The sequence below is a fragment of the Filicampus tigris genome, chromosome 18 (genome assembly GCF_054856515.1).
Source record: "Filicampus tigris isolate MCC_2025a chromosome 18, RoL_Ftig_1.0, whole genome shotgun sequence".
Taxonomy (NCBI): Eukaryota; Metazoa; Chordata; class Actinopteri; order Syngnathiformes; family Syngnathidae; genus Filicampus; species Filicampus tigris.
Genome location: NC_141234.1, coordinates 11365225 through 11386294, shown reverse-complemented (window position 1 = coordinate 11386294; position 21070 = coordinate 11365225). Strand labels below are relative to the sequence as shown.

Here is a 21070-nt window from a genome sequence, read left to right as displayed (position 1 = left end):
GCTTTACTAAAAGACCATACAGCCCAAATCATCATATGAATAAACTTCAAATTTATATTTGTTTGAAATTTTCCCACTGAAAAGGTTTCTACACAAGAAAATACAGTTTGCTGCTATACCCAATGTGAATTCAAGAAATAAAACTGTTGAAATTGTTCAGTCGTTATATTGTCATATACAAAAGAGTAAGTACACATTTTATCAGTTTAAATCATTCGCTGCCATTGACGAATTTACTTTTCACAGCCATTCAATCCCAGGAATTTATTTATATTTTTTTCAAACATTATGGTAAAAGCGGGTCAGAAAATGTCTGGCAGTGAATGAGTTAATAAAACCGTTGCTTCAGTTCTCTGGGATTAACCTGCAAAAAATTGTTCCTCAAAATTAGGACATTGCTCCTCAAATGATCGCTCACTGATTTGCAAAACTGCTCCGCAAAGGAAAAAAAATATTTCGAACCTCGATACATTCATACACATTAAATACATTGATGGGCATGGCCTTTATCTATGAAATATATTTTTGTAAGTATTGGTGATACCATGTTTCAAATTTGAGAGTTTGATCAAATGGATTAACTCTGAAAGAGGGTATTGTTTTTTGTTTAGCTTTATTTGTTCAATTAATGTAGTTTAAATGCCATCAAAAAAGATGAACAAAAATGGAAAACTGAAAAGAGGACTAATAGGATAACAAACATAGAAGTTGATATGTAGTTTATTGTGACGAGGGAATCCAATACATGTTTCTATTCTAGTTGTTCAATACAACAAGGCTGAGTCAACATTATGTCTAATGTTTATCACAGACATAAAGGACATGAAAAGTGTTAATCCAGGGCAACTCGCACTCTCTCTTACCGCATTAGTCGCTTCGTTTGTCTCTTGTTTTACACTTGGCAATGGGCATAGAAAGTTCACTTTGACTTCTTTTTAAGTTTGGAGTCAATTTGACTGACTTGAGCCGTTGGTACTTTTTGTCTTGCGGGCTTGGTAACTGATTGACTTGTCTGGCTGCACTGCAGGGCCCAGCTGTTCAACAGTTGGACTCACTGGGCCCTCTGTTACCTCAGGCTCAAGCTTCAACCAGCTGTGCAGTTTTACCTAGCTATCAGCAACCTCAGGGCACTGCAATTAAAAACACATTTACGTTATCGACCCAACAGATCTTTGTCTCAAGTTTTAAACCTTACAATTAGTGAAAGTATCTGGAATGACTCATAACACTTTTTAAAGTTATTTAATATAAATGTGTCGTTTTCAGTGCCCTTGTTTAAGACATAAAGAGGTAAAACGTTACCTAATCGTAATGTGGATCAGGCCACGGCAGTATTGATTAACGCACACGCTTCTGTGAATCAGTGGTGCTACAGTAATGATTGACATTTGAGACCAACCAATGATTGCATTAACAGTGCCAAATAAGCGATCCCTTGACAGTGCCATCAGACCGTGCAGGTAGGTGGTAATTAAAGGGTTCCGAGTCACAGCGCAGCAAAGTGGAACATGTCGACTGCGTTATGATTTTAAGTTGGACAAAGTGTCTCTTGACAGGAAGACCTCTGGTCATTCTATGGGAGCAAAAGCAACGCGAAGCATCAAATCAATTCAACTTCATAACAGGAATATTCAGGGTGCTAAAATACTCAAGTTATCCCTTACACATATGTGTACCCGTGCCACATAATGACTGTTACCATTTCACTCCTTCATGAAGCCTGCCTATGCAATGTTTCACATACTTATTAGATGAATGTGTTCCTCTTGCCAAATGTGTTGAGTTCAACAAGCATTTGGTTGCACGGTTGACAGCTTTACTACACTCCAAGGGTGGCTCGTGACACCGAGCCAATGCGTATTTCATGGTTTCTACACTTGATTGTGATGCATTAGTTCTCATACCTTCTCCTCTTTTCTACACTCTGGCCCTGCAGCAACAAGAGCAGGACCCTACCAACCTGTACATCTCCAACCTTCCCATATCCATGGATGAACAGGAGCTGGAGAACATGTTGAAACCTCTGGGTCATGTCATCTCCACCAGGATATTGAGGGATGCCAGTGGAGTCAGCAGGGGAGTTGGATTTGCCAGGTACACTCATTTGACTGATAAGAATTCAAATTTCAACGTGCAAGACCCAAATTATGCATGTTTTGGATGCATGTCTAACATCCCGTATGTGCTTCTCATGAATTTCCAAACAAAATAATATTAGGCCTGTATTCACTACACACTCAAAAAGAGAGTGCACATCCATGGACTAAAGAAGAAAAAAAAAACTCATTGTATCATTGCGATCCCTAGGTAGTTTATTACCTTTCCTACTGTTATCACTTTGACTTGTTAATCTACAGTAACCGCTCTGCAATTGTTTTCAATTGGGGAGCCCAGTAACTAGCTAATTTGCATATATATATATTTTTTTAAATCACCTGCTTTGGTTAAACTTTCCTCCCATTCCAATCAAAGGTGCACCGTGGTAGACAGAAACAGACAAACAGGCAATTAAACATGAATACAAGAATATGCACTGGCAGTCCTCTACACTTGCACAAACAGGATAGAATAGAATATAAATTTTTGTTTTGCTGCAGCAAAGTGGACAGTAGTGGAAAGAAATGATATTAAAGCATCAAAAATCAAAAAGATTTATGTACATATTTACAACATCAGAGACTGAGCAGAATCAGAGCAGCACCATATGTGGCAACTGCACATGAATAATACATATGATATAGACACTTTAATACATACTATGTATGTAGATTGTGGTGAATCGGGCCTCTATTATATGTGAATAAAAATCCGATCTGAATCTGTCGTCGTGTCTGCGGTGTAAGTAGACACATCTGCGATAGAGCCTACGATAATCTTAATTGCTAACACTGTCGTGATGGTTTTGGGCAATCGTTTGAATTCACACAATTGAAACAATGCTGTTGCTAAGGAGCATTTGTCGACAATCTAATGTAGTAAAGTCTCATGTATATAATGCAGAAAAGTACATTTATAAAATAAAATGTAATTAAAATGCATTGCAAGTCTTAACAATAAATCAGTTATTCTCAACCCTTTTACAAGTGCCACCTACAAAATACGAGTGACCACCATTAAAATACAGTTGCATACTAAGTCCAAGTGTTCGTGAAAATAATACTATTACAAATCACAAACATTATGAAACATTTCAACAATAACACTGCGCTTGGATTGAAAAAATGTTCAAGTGGCATTAGAGTGAGCCTGAATGCCACTAGTGGTACCAGCACCACACTTTGAGCATCACAGCAATACACAAAACGTTTCATCTCACTTTCTTCCCTTAACATCCCTTTGTTGCTTGCCGAATTGACCCAGTCGTGCAGGATATGAGACCTCTCAGAGAGAGAGGCATATTTTTTGTCCTAAAATGCTTGTGCCAAATCGCACATTAGGAGCATTCCGCTTTAGAGGTTCCACTATATATACATTTGTGAGTCCGTGATACCTGTGTCAACAGACAGCTGCTGGAGGTTGGACCACGAGGGGCATTAGAGAGTAAACTGAGCTAAGTGTTTGTGGGCTGATCCATTACTGTTATCAGAGCCCATTACTCCAGCCTGAGCACTAATCATTGCAGACAGCAGCACTTGATGCCATTAACCAGCAGCACACAGAGAAGCGGCTGCCTGCCTCACGGCCAACCTGGCCTGCTCAGCCAGCGACCGACTAGCTCAACATACTTAGCGGCCGCCAGACAGTCTGGCTGAGCAGTTAGTTTTCCCATGAAACAAAACCACCTGTCGGCCTTATTGACTCCACATCTACCCACCTGTTTTCTGTCTACCTGCGTGCTCTGTTGCTGGAAAACGAGAAGGGGCGACACAAGAGGAGGCAGAAAATGAATGGCCGGAGGGGCCTTGAAGACCATGAATAAAATAATGCACGGGAATGCGAATAGTCTACAACTCACCGCTGAGAAAATCGCTGAAAATTGTAGTGAAAACTAATGGATTCAGACAGATTTTCATGGGCAGTGAACACATCCCACCCAGCGATATGCGAAAGAGAATTTATTTTTATAAAATGGGAAAAACTCAACCACATAAATCATTGCTTTATAAGAACGTCTCTCTCCAAACGCGAGCAACACACAGAGAGGCAGTTCGATGTTAAGATTTCAATTCCAGGTGAAAATATTGATACAAACGAGAGCACATAAACCACAACCGTGACTAACACTGCTATTGTGCTTTGTATCCTGCCCCATTTACACTAGTCATGGTACAAAATATTCAGATTATGACATGAGTTTAACTTTTTAATGTGATTTGATGGCCTGTGATTACCTAGAGACCATTTCAGGGTGTCGCCAGCCTCTCGCCCAAAGCCAGCTAGGATAAGATCAAGCTCACTTGCCTCACTGATAAGGATAAGCCATTTAGAAAATGGATGGATCTATTCAGTTGATTCAAATTTATGTATGGCCATTAAATACTCTTGACACTGCATATCTAAACAATCCAAAAAGGATGTTTTATTCTATCGCTGTTCTTTTCAATTTGAATCAAGTCACAACATTACAAAGAACAGAGCTGATCTTTGTAACCAAGTCAACCGAATGCCAACAAACATTTACTCGCACTATTACCTATTGTTCTCATTGTTAAAGAATCCGTCTTCTTTTGTATAAACTAGTTGTAGGTTAAGGCTGGCAAGCCAGGCAAGTGCATCCTCTATACTGTAGTCAGGGGGACTTCAGTCAGCCCATCTGGAAAACAATAGAGTGGACAGTCAGTTGCTGATCTTGGTGAGAAAGGACAGTCTTTCATTGTCCTCTTGTGGAAGTAGTGGGCAGATCTTTAGGATGGAGTGTTAATATGCAATTTAGCATGACCCGTTGTTCTTGCATCTTCCTAGGTTGGATTAAATTTTACAGGCTTGGCACATAGGTCAGGCATAAGATCATTCCGTGTCACTCCATTGTCTGCACCATACAAAGTCTTGATGTCAAAATCAGTTTTCTGTGATGGGCCAGAAAGACTTGGGTCATTTTAGACACATGGTAAGCTTATCATTAGGCCTTCCTGTATCAACAAGTCTGAATTGATGTAGATACTGATGACCTCTCTTTTTTATATCATGTTAATGTTGTATCTCATTTTTTTTCTTTGTGATCCCGATCTGTAATTTAAGACATCACAGAGCTAATGCAGATAAATGTCTTTCCAAATCCTAGAAAATGATATACGGCGTTGTTTTGATATGCTACCTGAATTTGACTCAACGCTGCCAAAAGTGCATTTAAAGACAATGAGAGCATTTTGATCATCACTCGAGGTTACCCTAACTGGTTAAGTGTCATCGTAATGGAGTGAAATGGTGGATGCTGATAAACTAAAGATAGATGACTAAGAAGCGTGAAAGATGACATATTCTAAAAGAGCTGTAGAAGGACGGAAAGAAGGTGGATGATGTAGAAACACTAGAGCAGAGAAACAAAAGGATGAGCGGCGAGCCAAAGAAAGGAAGGAGAGAAAAGAGTGGTGTAACGGTAAAAGATGGAGGAAATAAGCAAGGTTGAAAGACGGGGAGGAATGAGAGAGCCGTCAAAAGGAAGAGGTTCAGACGGGCTGAGAGTAAGATGGATGGGACAGAGAGTGCGATAAAGAAGCTCTGTTAAAAAGAAAAAAGAGGGATGACGGTAGAGATATGAGAGAAAGAGGACGGAGAAGTGGGCGGCTGACAGAATGATAAGAGTATTCTCGGCGGTGAGAGCGAATAAAGCATGAGAATCTACAAAGCAATGAATTTTGCAAAAGTATATTACCATGAATGTCTCACTCCCGCTTGCATTTGCAGACTCTCATTTTCTGTTTGGCAGGGTGAGGCTTGAAAAAAAAAAAAGAAAGTTGATTCCCTGATTAAACCCTGAGTTTCTCTATGAACTTCTCACTTGGTGAATCAAACCCGATTGGTTCTAATCTCTACTAATCTCTCAGATCATTTTAGATGAAACACTTAGATGTAACTTTCTGGAGGGAAAACTAAAGATGCAGTAAGAAGTAATTGGTGTTCTTATTGTTTTGCTCAGGCACTCCCATGACAACTGTAAAGTTTAACTCACAATTAACCCACTGTGGTGAATACAAATTAATGAATACCATAGTGCACTTGCATATTTCATACTTTACATGGATTTTACATAACTATTTGTTTTTCCTCACCTACAAATGGACCATCTATCTGTCTGTTTTAAAATGCAAATGTGGCCCTTGAGCTAAATTTTGGCCAAACCTAAGGCCTTTTCACACTTCACTTTGTTTTCTTGGTGTTCACTGTAGGGCAAGGCTTAAGGGTCAAAGATGTAAAGCAAAGATGTAAAGTTTCTAAGATGCCTACCAGGAAGTAGCCTGGAAGTTTTTCCCACTAGTTTGGCCATGAATTAGATCATATGTATTTTCTATTGTGTCACAAACCTCAGGACACTGGGACACCACATTTTGCCACGCCGTTTACTATACAAGTCCGTCCAAATCTTTTGCTGGTAGCACTCTGAAATCATTCTGCTAACCCTTCCTCCATCAATTTACGCCATCTGCGTTCTAATGTACGCCTTAGACTATGGACTATGAGTTATTCAAAAACACTTAATGTGTTATTTTTTGTTACAGGATGGAGTCCACAGAGAAATGTGAAGTAGTTATCCAACATTTCAATGGAAAATACCTGAAGACCCCACCAGGAATTCCAAGTGAGACTTGTTTTTGTTTTTTTAACCTATGTGTCCCTCTCCCACAAAATCCACATCATGGTCATAAGCAACAGTTTTTCTGATTCACTTATGATAATTTCTCATGTCAGATCTGCTGGACGATGTGGTCATTAGCTGTGTGACTATTTAAATAGCGGAAGTTTTCTTTATGCCATTCCTCTCAAATTTTCTCTCCGTCACCATCTCTCTTCATCTTTGGTTTTGCTACTTCCTCAGACTGGAACTTCTCAAACAAGAGAGAGAGAGAGACCACTTAATATTCACCCTCATGCCTTTGTGATGTTCTTTGCAATCTTCCTAAAAGCTTGCACTCTTCTCTTTGCTCTCCTGCTCACCATTGCCATGTCCCCTCTCAAGCTGAGAAAGGGGAGCGCAGACGTGAAGAAAAGGTTGAAAGCTCAAATAGATCTACCGTTTTGTGTATTTTTTTGTATGTGTGCTGCAAGTTGTCGTCTCTGTTCAAAGTCATCATTAATGCTCAATATGCTTGAAACACAAAATGACAGCGCAGTCCAGAAGATGGACAAGTAAGGGGGTAAGGAAAGGCATAGTCAAGGTAGAAAAGAAAGAATCAGAGGGCAAGGCCTCAATGAAGGGATATAAAGTGCTACCTCAGCAGTTTTGGCGCCAAATACTGCTGTGCTTGAAGTCGCTTGTGTGTCCCAGCAGGAAGTGCCAGCCAGACAAGGCCTTACCAAGGAGCTCTCCTTCACCCCTGGGGCAATTTGATTAACAATACTCAACCAGTATGACAACCTCCAACCAGTATCACAGAAACACACCCATGAATTGCTTTCCACTTCCCAGTAATATCTCAGAGAGTCTGGATTTAAAATCTCCATATATGCTCAGCCACTGCATAGCCAGCAGCTATTAAAGGCAAGGTGAGCAGTTACATAGAAGTTGAGCCATAATAGGAAACCTTTAAAGCTGTAATATCAGACTGACCTTCGCCTTTAAGGGTCTATCTGTCAGCGGCTCAGACTTTATGATTGTTAATGGATCATTCAGATGTGTGATAAGCAGACGGATTGACTGTCTTGATGTAACGAAGCCATTTGGTGGAATAAGAATTAGTGTCAATGACATTGGTTTGTTTTCATTTGGTGCCACAATCTTCCGGAGGTTTGGCAAAGTAATCACAGTGCAACATCGAAAGTCACACGATTTGGAATTCAACAAATGTTTTGGGGTTTAAAACCATGGCACAAAAGTTTCACAAAACCTCAGAGTTCCCACCGCTATCTTGTATCCTTTAATTGATCAATCCATTTTCATTTGCTTATCTGGAGACAGGTCGCGGCAGCATCTATAGCTGTGAAGCCCTGATATCCTTCTCCCCAGCCACTTCATCCAGCTCTTCCGGGGTAATCCCAAGCCATTCCCAGGCCAGCCAGGAGACATACTGTTGTGTCTCTAGCGTTTCCTGGGTCATCCCCGCAGCCTGAGCTCGGTGGGATGTGCCCAGAACACCTCACCAGGGAAGCATCCTAACCTGATGCCCAAGCCGCCTCATCTGGCTCCTCTCAATGAGGATCAGCGGCTCAACTCTGAGCCCTTTCCGTATGACCCAGCTTCTCAACCCCTTTCTGAGAGAGAGCCCGGACACCCTGCGAAGGGAACTTGTTCTTTCGGTCACGACCCACAGGTCATGACCATAGGTGAGGGTCGGAATGTAGATCCACTGTTAAATCGAGACCTATACCTTCTGGCTCAGCTCCCTCTGCCACAACAGTTCACCTGTCAATCTTCCGCTCCATCATCCCCTCACTCATGAACAAGACCCCAAGATACTAGAACACCTCCACTGAGGGCAGGATCTCCTCCCCGACCTTGCACTCAACATCGAGCCTCACCTCCGGGTCTGGCTACAGAGGGGGTCCCGGACCATGCCATTTTAAGCAATATTTAAACCTGAAAGACTCCACAAATGACAAGGAACAAATTGGCATGTGTAGTGTGCTCGAGTTGACCAACGCAGGACACCACAATAACAATGTGTAACAATTTGCCAATCGTGTCTCCTGATGGTTGGTGTAGTACTAAGACTTACCTGTGAGAGGCACAGGGCAGTTGCCTTATCTGGTACCTAATGTGATTTTGCAAGCTTTTCTATTTATGTTTTGTAGTGAATAACTTGTAAAAATCAAACAACAACAGAAAGTGTTCTCCTAAGAAATGTAATCAATTTGACACGTGTTCTATAGCAGATGCTGCTTGACCTTTTAGATTCCATGATATTACCCTCTCTTTCCACTGTGCATAAATGCAAACATAAAACATCTTTCAGCACATACAGAAAAAACGGCAGCCAAATTGTGTTTGTCAATCCTGTCAAGTATGGAGAGCCAGATATCGCACACCACTTTAGGCTTCACGTAGTCTATGGTTATGGAAAGTGCCTCCCGTCCCTCAGTAAAATGTGTGACTGACACATAAAGTCAATTGAAAACGTAGGTCTGGTTATAGTACAAGGCAGCACAGCGGCCAAGTGTGAGGTCTGGACTTCCTGTGTGGAGTGCATGTTTTCCTCGAACTTGAGTTTCATTCTGTTACAGCACCATTATAAAGTTACATTTACCATGTGTAGTTACAAATAAATTCTGCGCAATGTACAAATATACAATAAAACACACTTTATCAAGAAATAACACATAGTTTTTTGCTGTGCAACTTCATAACCTTTTTTGCATACGGTACTGTATGTGTTGGGAACTGTTGCATTGTGGGATGCCATGGCCAGTTTGGGTTCTTGGTATCCCTGATTAATGTAAACGAGGCCAGCTAGCTGGCTGTCGGAGGCTAAGCGGCTCCTTCTTTTGTGAAGGGGAGCCTTCGTCACCCGCCCTACTGCATCTACTGAGGATAAAGTGTTTTTTAATAGTCACTTTGTTTGTGTGCACTTATATTTGTTTTGTGCTTTTCTCAGCTCACAAAAACGCTTAACATAACTGCAGCAAGATCACAAACACGATCATCATTCTCATGTTTAGCTATAATTTTGTTGTTTTTTTTATGTTTCTGCTTCTCTAATGACGCTACTGCTTTTTTTAAGTCGTATTGGGCTCAGAAAATCTTCCACTTTCCGTGTCTCCTGGTGTGTGGACATTCCACTGTGGATCAAATGTTGTACTCGACTTCTCACGCAGCAGCTGCCAATAGATTTGTCAAGAGCTGTTAATGTGCATGTATGCGTAAATGTTATTGCCACATGTTTGTGTGCGGCCTCTTAATTTGCACGTTTAGCTTGTTCCTATTTGGAACACATAGTGTATACTACAATTATGTGTGGAGAATGTCGGACTGTGTTTTGGCGGTGGTGGTATTTCCCCAGAGTCTCTTGCCACACAGGGCAGCTTCTTCATCCATCCTCTTTTGACAGGACCAGTGCAACTCCTGTAAAGGCCATACCACAGAAAGCACAGCACGACCATGTGTGAATTACGCATGTATAAACTTGTGTGACAGCCATGACCACTGCTCTCTACCAGCGCACAAAACGCATGAGCATAAATACGGTCATGCTCCACTAACGTTGACCCCAATGGAATGTCAATGCACTATATAGAGTATTGTGAATGCTTTTCCCACCATTTAGCATTTGAAATACATTTGAAATAGAAAGCACACAATGCAGCAGCACTGCTGTTGCACACACCTTTGGTTGCACATCACTTGAAACTTGCATGATTGCAGATAAACACAGATACTCTCATCTTGTGAATATTCACCAAGCATTTCCAGTCCAAACAGTATCTGTCAAGCATCTGCATTTCCACCAAGACTACTTAGTGTTTGAACGCCTGCATCCATGTTTACCCTTAGGCAAACATTAGTTCACCAATGAAATTGTGTGCAAGAATAACCAGTCAGCAATATACATATGGCAGAGCTCGGTATTCGGGTATGACGAATGCCCATAAACAATAAAAGGTAAAAAAAAAAAAAAAGCGGACTAAGCAGAAGTGGAATTTCTCCCATCTATGTAACAGTCAGAGCTGGGCACTTGACCCTTTTTTGCCGGTCCGGCCGCAACCCCCCACCCTTGACCTGGGTTCTCTTCCGGCCGCGGCCCCCCCGGCCGTATTCATAAACATAAACAAACAAACAACGGCCCCCGCCCCGTTCCGTCCCCCGACCAAAAAAAAAAAACCTCCGTGGGAGAGATGCTAACGGCAGATGAAGAATGACACTCCTCAATGTCAATATGAGTTTTTAATGAGAGATGAGGAAGCCCTGCATTAGAATAAATCAATAAGATATGAAAAACAATATAAATGTACCGAGATTGACAACTGTAACAGTATACTTATTGCATCCAACAGTAGTGGTTTAGCTAACTAACAGCAGGGCAACATGTTCAATCAAAACGTAATTAAAATAATACACACATATTGCAGGAATAAAGGTGACACAGCAATAACTTTAGAGTGTCAAATAAGCATTAGTTCAATACTTACAATAATTAAATGAACGGTATCCCAACACCGTACAGCGTACGTCTGCTTGTGTCTGTTGGGATTGCAACTCTGAGCTAAACAGCGGTTGCCGCTACCGTCTAGCGCCACAAACAGGATAATTAATCCAAAACTGCCCCCTGGTGGGGGGCGAAACATCCTTCAGCAGATGCTTTTTAAAGATCATTAGCAGGCTAATTTACAATTCGAACCCGCTGTGGACACGCTTCAAATACCACGATCCCTACAACAGCAGTTGGCGCTCACGCCGACGCAGGAGTAGAAAGAAACCTAAAAAGAAGCCTTTCACAGAGTAGGCTTAGATTATTTTTGGCCGCCTCGCGAGCACGACACGCATGAGGGCCGATTAGTGGGCCGGACTAAAATCGATTTCCGGCCATGCTCAGTCCAGGCATTTTTTAAAATCGGTCAAATTGTTCAAATATCTGATTTCTGTCACCCTCCATGAACGCAGACTGATTTATTTATTTAATTTGAAATGTTATGTTTTTTAATAAAAGAGTGGAAATGAAAACCTATTTTTAATACGATTTATCGACAAAATAATTGACAAGTGACAATCTGATGAGACACTTCGAAATGCAGCAATTCTCAAGCAAAATCATCCCTTGATTGATTTATTTAATGGACTCATCTCACAATCAATTAAGGTCTGGAGATGTTATTGATTTAATTGTTTAATTTAGATATAAAATTGCATAGTAATAAGAAGGAAAAAAAAATAAATACTATAGTATAGTTGTTGGCTGTCCCTGTCCCATTAAGTGCATTCACCATGGGACCCACTTATATTTAAATTCTACTGCTAGGAAAAAAGCATCGCTCTGAATAGTTGTTTATGCATTCACGTTGGACGGCGCTCACGTGTAGATGCATGTAATCAGCTATCCAGGTCAGGTTTGTTCACTGATGCCTGGTTGATATGAGCGGTGCGTAGCTGTCCAGCACAGCCGGCACAGGGGCCCACTCGAGACGCTCTGCTCTGCCCACGTCTGATTTGGATTCAGAGAGAGGGACATGATCGATAGCCGTGATGGAGCGCTACAGCTGTTTAGCAATTCTGTGCAATGCGGCAGCCGCTGTCGCTGTTGTCGGACCATGATCGTGCATATACTTGCACCCAGATCCAATCTCTTGAGCATGTATGCTCCAAACACTTTGTTGTATTGTAAGATCTGTGCTTAGAGATTGATGGTCTCATGCAGACAGAGCAATCTCTGTTTAGAAAAATGATCCATTTGTTATTTTAAGGTGAGCACAAAGAGTTATTCTTGTTTTCCACAGCATGTGGATTTACTCAATAGACAAAATAAATGAAATCTATGAAATGTGACTACAGCAATAAACCACACTGAAGTGAGACCAACAGGGACACATTATGATTTACATTGCAACCCTGAGCAATGGGAAAGTCAAAGGAAGTGCAGATAAAAGTGATTTAATCCGCTGGCTCCGCTGAGCCTGATTAAAGCCTGTCATCCCACAATGCATTAAACAGCTTAGAGACGACACCTTATGGTTAATGTAATTCAAACCGGAGATACATTAGCCATTGCCGTGTTTTGGTAGGTGAGTAATCTGTTGTACATCTCTTAGTATTGTTGGAAGTTGGCAGAGAGGAAATTGGAAACATTGGATATACTGTATAGATGGGGCTGTCAGCAGTCAAACAAGTTCAACAGCTAAACTTGGTGTGCTTTAAGACTAGCACAAAATACAGGTGGTGAGGTTGAGCACCGTATATATATATGTATGTGTATGTATATGTATGTATATGTATATATATATGTATATGTGTATATATATGTACACACAGACATTGCAGCTACTGTTTGTACAAGCTGATTCCAGGGATGCTGTTGCATGGAAAGATTTACTCTGTGTTGGCAGGCTCAGCAGGGCAATGATGCCAAAATGACAGAGACAGCCCACAGTATTAAAACATCCTCCGCTGAATTAAGGCAAGTCCCAAATTACTCAGTAAGTCACAAAATGCCCTTCAGAAGCTGCCAGTCATACTTGAGTAATCCATGTTAATTTGTGTAGTCCTGCCCACTTTCCCCTAGCTAATAACCGCCCCGTCGACAGGCCCATAGTTGCCTCCTATAGTGTTTATTATGTACTAATCTGCCTCCAAGCATAGATGGAGACAGATATTTCCCATGATGATATCTGGTCATCCCTGCAAATTTTAAACACCATTGTGAATCGAGTTTTGTCTTTTATGCTATTTGTATGACAGCTTGTCTCTTCGCAAGACTACATGAAATACTGCCGGTAGTTTATTGCTTTAGAAGGTGAGAGTGAGTTTTAAAGCATAAAGAAGGCGAAGGTACCATCATTTCACGTCAGACATTTTTTGGACAATGTAGCAATTTTCTAACGTGAAACCTCAGCGAATAATTGAATGCAATTCATGAGGCGACAACTATTGTCTACCCCCCATCAATCCATTTTGCATCCATACATCCAGGTTTTCTAAATTAAATGCATAGAATATATTTTTTTCCAAGGTCTTAGTGAGGGATTCACTGCTGTATTATATGACAGGGGCTCTACCTTGATATTTGTCTCTTTTGTCAATGTTGCATAATATCCATAAATCAAGCATGATTCTCAAAATATTTGTAATGCGTGTTTTTTTTTTTTTGTTCCATTCCTTTTCCAATTCCTTGTGGATTATTCTCACTGGTAATACACTTCAACTACAGTACACCTCCACAGTTAAAATATAATGAAATCCGTCCTTTCCGACTCAACCACTTCCCAGATTTTACTGCTCTCCCATTTGAGTCGGGGGACATGGGAAGTTATTATTGGCAACGCCAGTAAGTCAGACAGCTTCCTGAAAAAACGATCAATTTCCCTTGATGCACTTTCTCATTATAACCTTATCTCGGCCGCAGACAATAATCTGGATTTGTCACGCTTTGTTTGTTTCGCCACGGAAGTATATCAGTCATGAATTAGCTGAGAAGGGAGAGGGCAAAAATTGAGCTGCGCTGTGAGGATATGTCACTCAAATATGAAAGTTTTCACTAGTGTCATTCCACAGAATGTAATATAAACCTTTCTCTGAGAGGAGAGACACTTTGGTAGGTTTTGACTGATATAATGGACTTAGCTCTCCACTCATCCACATCTAATGAAGAGAAATGCAGGATGAAAAGGTTGCATGAGTGAAAGATACATAAAGTAGAGTAACTGAGAAATATGGTGTGTAGGTGTGGACTGAGATGAATAAACGTGACAGAGCTCGAGAGGAAGGCCAGAGAGAACAGATGGGAAAGGGCAGCGAGGGGGAAAAAGTGATGGGTGGTGTTGCGAAACAGAGGAGAAAGTTGGATCAAGCCATGCGCTTGCAAGGTTACGTTTGAGGAAAGTTTAGGCTGATGCATCTGCAGCAGGCGAGATGAAAGCGTGACATTGACTTTTCAGCTGCTTCCTGAGCTTGACCTGCGTGCCGCTCGCCCAGCTGTCCGGTGTTGATCCCCTTTATCTCTCTGCCTCTCACCCCTGCTGTAGCATTTCTCTTAGCACCTTTTGTTGTCCTAGCTTTTCCCTCTCATCTGTCGCTCCCTCTCTTATCTTCCCTGCTGCCGTTGTCTTTCATCCCCCACTCTTTCTCTGCATGCCTGCATCACCATTGCATCTCCCTCGAATGCTCATGTACAGTCTTGTGCAGAAGTCATTAGTGGTATTGCTGTTTTAGCAATGTTGCAATGACTACATACGGTCGAATGGAAACGGAAAGGTTGAATACAATCTGTGTCGGGACAACTGTCAACCTCCAATTTGTTGGCATTTTAGCCCAAAGGGGGAAAAATGGGAGTAAAAATCAAGTTTTATGGTCATTTAGAGAACATTTATTAACTGTAAAAGCAATTGAAGCAATGTCGAATTTAAAATTAACTTCAATACCTAAATACTTTACTAAATTTGTGATTCGTTGGTTTTATTACATTATTGTATATTAAAAATGGCATAATTGTGGTTGTCTAAGGAAGATCTGAACTTAATATTATTCAGTTTGTCATTTTTATTTGAAAATACGATGTGTCGGGACAGGAGGACTGTGCTCAGTGAGAGAAATATTAAGGTCCACCCTGTTTTTTCCAGGTTCACCCAGTAGGCATGTTCTGGCTCCGCCCCTGATTGTTTTTCATTCATTCATTCATTTATTTAGTTTACTTCAGATGAGTCTTACTTTGCTAGGTTTTATATGACTAAAACTCTGGTATTCAAATATCGACTCCATATAAACAAAAAAATGGAATGGAATTAATGTCAGTGAGTGTTGGATGTAAGTATAGAAGATTTAAATGATGTCCTCCTTGTAGAAGGCCTCCATGTTTTGTTGATATTTATTTATTTATTTATTTTTTTTTGCACATTCATCTAAATATCAATAGAGAAGGCCTTGCTCACAGATGACACTGCATGTTTTTTGATAGATTTAAGGGCAACTATTACTCACCAAACCCATCCGCTGATGCCATTGCAGCCTTTGTTTTGTGCACTCGGGCACAGTCAGGTTAGCCTAGAAAAGAGCCTTCCCCATAACGGCCCCACTTTATTGAAAAGCTACGTAAGGATAAATATTTCAGTGTGACTAAAATGTCCAACCCAACTCCGGTTGGTCGTCTTTTAAACATCTGCCCGAAGACTTTTTTCCTCGTAGTCTAGTTCTGAGTTATCTGTTGTGGCTATGTGATCCGAAAATCCAAATTCTACCATCAAACTTTCCTCTGTCCGGTGGTGGTATGCGTCACCCCACTCCTTCTGGCGAATGGCGTCGTGATCGGTGATAACTTGTTAGAGCACCCAAAAGTTTGCAATAATAAAACTTCATAGTTTATTGCGGAAGGGTGGAAAAACATTCACAAACTGACTTGATACAAAAGTGTCATGTAATAACAGTACCGGTGGAGCTCAATGAAACAACTGCTGTGGCCTCAAGCCTTTTCTCTGTATAGAGTAGTCGAGTGCCCTCAATTTCAGTGCAAGCAACATAAGCACCCGAGGCTGGTCTTATTTCGGAAGAACTTATTTTCTTTTCTCTTACTTTTACTCAGTTTTCAAGCTCTTATACTTTCAAGTGATGCAGTTATAAGGTCAGGTGTAGTGCAACGAGGCCACAGAATGTAAAATGTCCATGAATTCATAATAAATCGTATTAATAATACATTTTTGCAAATGTAGCTGTGTATAAGGCTTGTTAAATGAATGTGAGTCGAGAGGAGGTCCTCTGCGGTATGTTAGCAAGGTTGATGTTACATGGGAGTCAATGGAAGGCAAAGCTAGTATACTGTATTTTATTATTGGTCAGGATTCATTATTTTACTCAAACTATTGAGACATGTTTAGTCAATTGAAGTTGTATCTGGAGCACTGTATGCAAACATCCATAGTAAGATTGCTTGGTTCTTTTCATTTGTTTGTTTTATAACCACTCCTGGACACAGATACAATTCTATATACAGTTATCACTCTGAAGTTGTAAAGTTATTTTGGAAAGAGAGGAGAAAATAAATGAGTTATGACTTCAAGACAAATTGTATCCTGCATGTGTATCACGGAAGCAATTTTTTTTTTTTTTTTTTTTTTTAAAGGCAGGTATCAGTTCCACTTGGCCATGTCAATGTCACTGTGTTAGGATGCAGAGGGCAGTGAGATAAATCAAGCTGCTTCCTCCCCAAAATAGCGTGCAAACCTCCATTAGAACGGGACACAGGCGGTGTGGGAACAAGCAGAGGTCACGGTAGTCAGCCAAGTTATTTCCGTCGCATCACCAGACCTCCAGGAATGGACAGCCATTCATTCATCCAACACTCTGCCAGCAGGGAAGGGGACACACACACAGGCAAATAAAAAAAAAAAGTGTGTATGAGCCAACGAATGAGAGGAGGAAGTCTCACATATGAGGACGGAAATGACACCTGCTTTGTCAATGTTTTTTTTTTCTTATCACCTGGGGCTATTTTTGTCTTTTTCTGTCTACACTTGCTAACTGCAGCTGAAGGTCTACTTCCTCTAAATCCACTGTAGCATGCTTAAATAATGTGTGTTTCTGAAAACACCATATCTGCAATTTACAACCACAATAGGAAACATAAAAAGGTTAACAAAGGCAAAATTTCTGATACATCCCTAATTAGAGTCAGCATAAGTATAATGATCTAATGTGACCTCATATTATGGACAAGCATGGAGGACTAGTTTAGCATATCGACGCAACAATGGGCCGGATGTGGATTAGACCAGTATTGGTTATTGGTAGATGAGCGCAGGCTGGTGGATCTGACAGTGGGCGGACTGCGCCACGGTGGGAGTTTATATCCAATCCGTGCATGAGTGTAGCATTGTCACCGCTCTGGCCATGATGTGGCAGCAGGCAATGTGAGTGAATGCCCCTAATGAACGTAGAATCTGATTTGTGGATGGTTGTTCCTATACTTATTTTTAAAATGATATATCTTGAGTTTTTATTACACGATACTTGGTGTGATCTTTTTTTAAACTTGCACACATGAAATACCCCGTATTAAAAAAAACTATAAATAATGATATAACTAATAAAAGCTCAATTAAAATGAAGCGTTTAAAAATTAAAGTAATGAAAACTAACAAACTAATTAAAACGAACTGAATTTGAAAAGCAACAGTCAAAATGAAGTAAAAATGAACTATAAAGAAAACGCCAAAACTGCGATAACTCTGATCTAAACAGCCTAATCGTTTCCGTGAAGGCATATTTTTTCTGTCCAATTTTTCTCATGGAGATTTGGTAGGTTTTGACGGTGCAGGTACATCTAATACTGTTGTTTTGATTTCATGGCTGGAGTCATATCATAGCACTCCGCTGGTTTTGGAGGATAACGATTCAATATGTTGTTGACTAGGAGTACAAGACATCATGGATATTCCGGTATTATTTTCCCTACTTTTGCTCAGCTCATGGGGGCTGGTATTGGATAAAACATATGTGGCTCTCGTTATCATCAAAGCTGCCCATCACTGATGTAGATGGCATTGCAAAAAGCACAGAAACATACAAATCCCACCAGCAGGAAAAAAATATTTGTCCCTTGCTACTTCCTTTGTACCTCTTTCACTCTCACACACACACACACACACCCACACACACCCACACACATCAATAGTCCATTAGAAGTGTGTTGCTTTCATTACCTCCGGTTTGGCCCTAAGACAGCCTTCAGAGTGAAGTACAGCAGAGCAAAGCTGGCCAAGTTTGCAGTATAGAGCGAGAGAAGTCTGGTAATTGCCAGTACTCTGTTCTCTCTTTCCTGTGCGCCAGGTGCAAAGTATGAATCTGTGCTATCAGGAGACCACCCCTGCTGTGCTGTGCTGCACTGCTTCTAACGACAACTGTCTGTCCCCAGTCAGCCACAAGTGAATGGAGGAAAAGTGAGAGCTCAAAGGCCTGTGGGAGTCAAAAAAAACGCCGCTCTGACTATACTCAACTATTGGAATAGCAACAAAAGTAGAGAGTCGGCTAAAACAACATATTTGCTACACATAAGGGTCCAGTAACAAAAACATTTATAATGTGAAACAAAAACACTGGTTGCGGTAGAAGCAATACTATAAGTGCCCCCCGCCATGCCAATCCTCTGAGTGCTATGAATGAAATGGACTAGTGAGACTTTCTATTGTGTCACATGGTCAACCTCTCATTTCATATTACAATACATTTTAAAACAATGGAAATATATATCTGGTTCAAGGTCAAACTATAAAACATCATTGATGCTAAAAGAGAGCTCCAGTGTATTGTTGAGAAAATGTGATAGTCGAGTTGTCGTTAAATTGAACTGTCTGGCCAGTGATCATTGACGCTTCCTGGTGCCCTAATTACTTTTGACTCTTTTCTTTCCCAAACATGCAGTTTTGATAATGGCGCCAATACGTTTCTCCGTTGAACAGAGCCTGTCCCGATCCTGTTACGCATACACAAACAGATTTAAGACTAACATCGAGCCAGTCATATCTTTTTAGGCCCAGACATAATCTAGCCGCAGATTCATCCAGATCAATTTTTCAGGATGTCTTATTTGTTGAGTGAGCTGTCGGCTCTGTGGAGGAGGGGGCCGAGGAGCCATGTAGTCAGGGTGTATCCAATTTCATGCTGCAAAGCAAATGGCCTTGGAGATCAAGGATTATACAGCAGATTTCCAAGTCGAGCTTGCTATTGATTCACGGTGCCCCTGGTGAACTCCTCATTGTAGCTTCTTCATGTAAGCTTTTAAATGCCGCTGCCTCGTAAGTATCCACCCGCCCCACTTGAGATCCACAGTGCCACGGTAAATGACCTCCTAAAAATGATCTTTTGTTCTCTTTCATCTCAACCATTCAAACCATTTCCTTCATCTCAACTATTCATGTTTCTTTCCTTTTATTTTCAAATGCAATTTATGTACAATGCTGAAGAGCTGATACTGAACTGAAATGCTGTGGGATTGATTGAAGTGCCAAAATGTACAATTTGCGACTTGAAATTGGAATGGTTTAAATCGGTCCAGGTGAGCACTTTAAAGTTGGAATGTTTTGTCTGTGTGTTTGGGGGGGGGGGTATGGAAAAATTTGGAAGAATTTTTAGGAAGGAGTGAATGCTCTTCAGCATTCAAATAATAACGTAAATATTGTTCTGGGTGATGGTATTTAAAGTTGTTACCGGCCATACAAGATCTCTTGCCAAATGGTGGCATTTTCTTCCATGAGATGTTTATTTATTATATAAATTGCAAGTGGTTGCTCCTCAGTGGCTAGAATAGGTAGTAAGAGCAATAATAGATGTTCAACCGTGCTGTAAAATAGTTAACGGACAAATGTAGCGATGCACGATTGTCTCATAAATCAAAAGTAAATTGGGAGCTATCATTAGATGCCATTTCAAAATGGGACATAATGAGACATTGACAACCATCGATGTGGGATTTTTTTTCTGTTTGCTTGTTGTTTCAAAAAAAAGACTCACAAAGATGGTAAAGCTTTTTGTGCAACACAAACAAATTAGGACTTTCTTTGATATGACCCGAAGGACAATTAACTTGGCTTTATAACCTAGAGCTGAATAAAGGGAATGTTCTCTTTAGTGATAAATAATTGATCAATAAATTGCAGTGTTGTAAAACCTCCAATTTAGTTCAGTAATTCAATTAGTGAAAGTCATATGCATTATCGATTCATTACAGACAGTGTATTTTTTTTATTAAATAGCTTAAAGATAAAATGTTAAATAATGAAAAATATATATATATATATTATTATTATTTTTGCGTTGAATTGAACTACTGAAATATAATTCCTGCAAAATTGTATTTATTCAGATGCGCCTCTATGTACGCGTAACTCAAAAATGAATCCAGCTAAAACGAATAATGAAGTATTAAAATGAGGTATGTAATCAACCCAGTGTCCTCTGAGGAATCTGTCTTTTCGCAACTTACACGTGAGTTACATACACATCCTGCATCCAATTAACGGCATTCATCAGCAGAGACAATATTAGTTAGTCCACTTTGATGTTCTGTCCCATAGCCGAGTAGAATTCTTGGCACCCCTCTGTGCTTTAATGCACTCTCTCTACCTTCCCAGTCTGAGGCAGTGAATTAAAAGTTTGTCTGGTCCTGCTATTCAGCCATCTGTTCTTCAACGTCTGATACTCCCTTCTCAAGGCCTTCTTGAGTGGAGTTTCTATATTCTTACGTGGGAACTCTAGATTGTCCAAATGTGTGAATGTGAGTGGTTGTTTATTTAGGAGGCACGTTGGAGTAACCACAGAAAGCCATAGCACCCCATAACCCCACCAAAA

The 21070-nt window shown here is 40.5% G+C and overlaps 1 protein-coding gene across 9 annotated transcripts in view; it reads left to right on the top strand.

Moving 5' to 3' along the window:
* rbms3 (RNA binding motif, single stranded interacting protein) overlaps positions 1-21070 on the top strand; it is a 292172-nt gene that overhangs the window by 215756 nt on the left and 55346 nt on the right. For all 9 annotated transcript variants that reach the window (XM_086014736.1, XM_086014739.1, XM_086014741.1 and 6 more), the window contains 2 exons: positions 1937-2094; positions 6657-6736. In XM_086014736.1, the coding sequence (XP_085870862.1) occupies positions 1937-2094; positions 6657-6736 (238 nt within the window). The remainder of the gene's footprint in view (positions 1-1936; positions 2095-6656; positions 6737-21070) is intronic.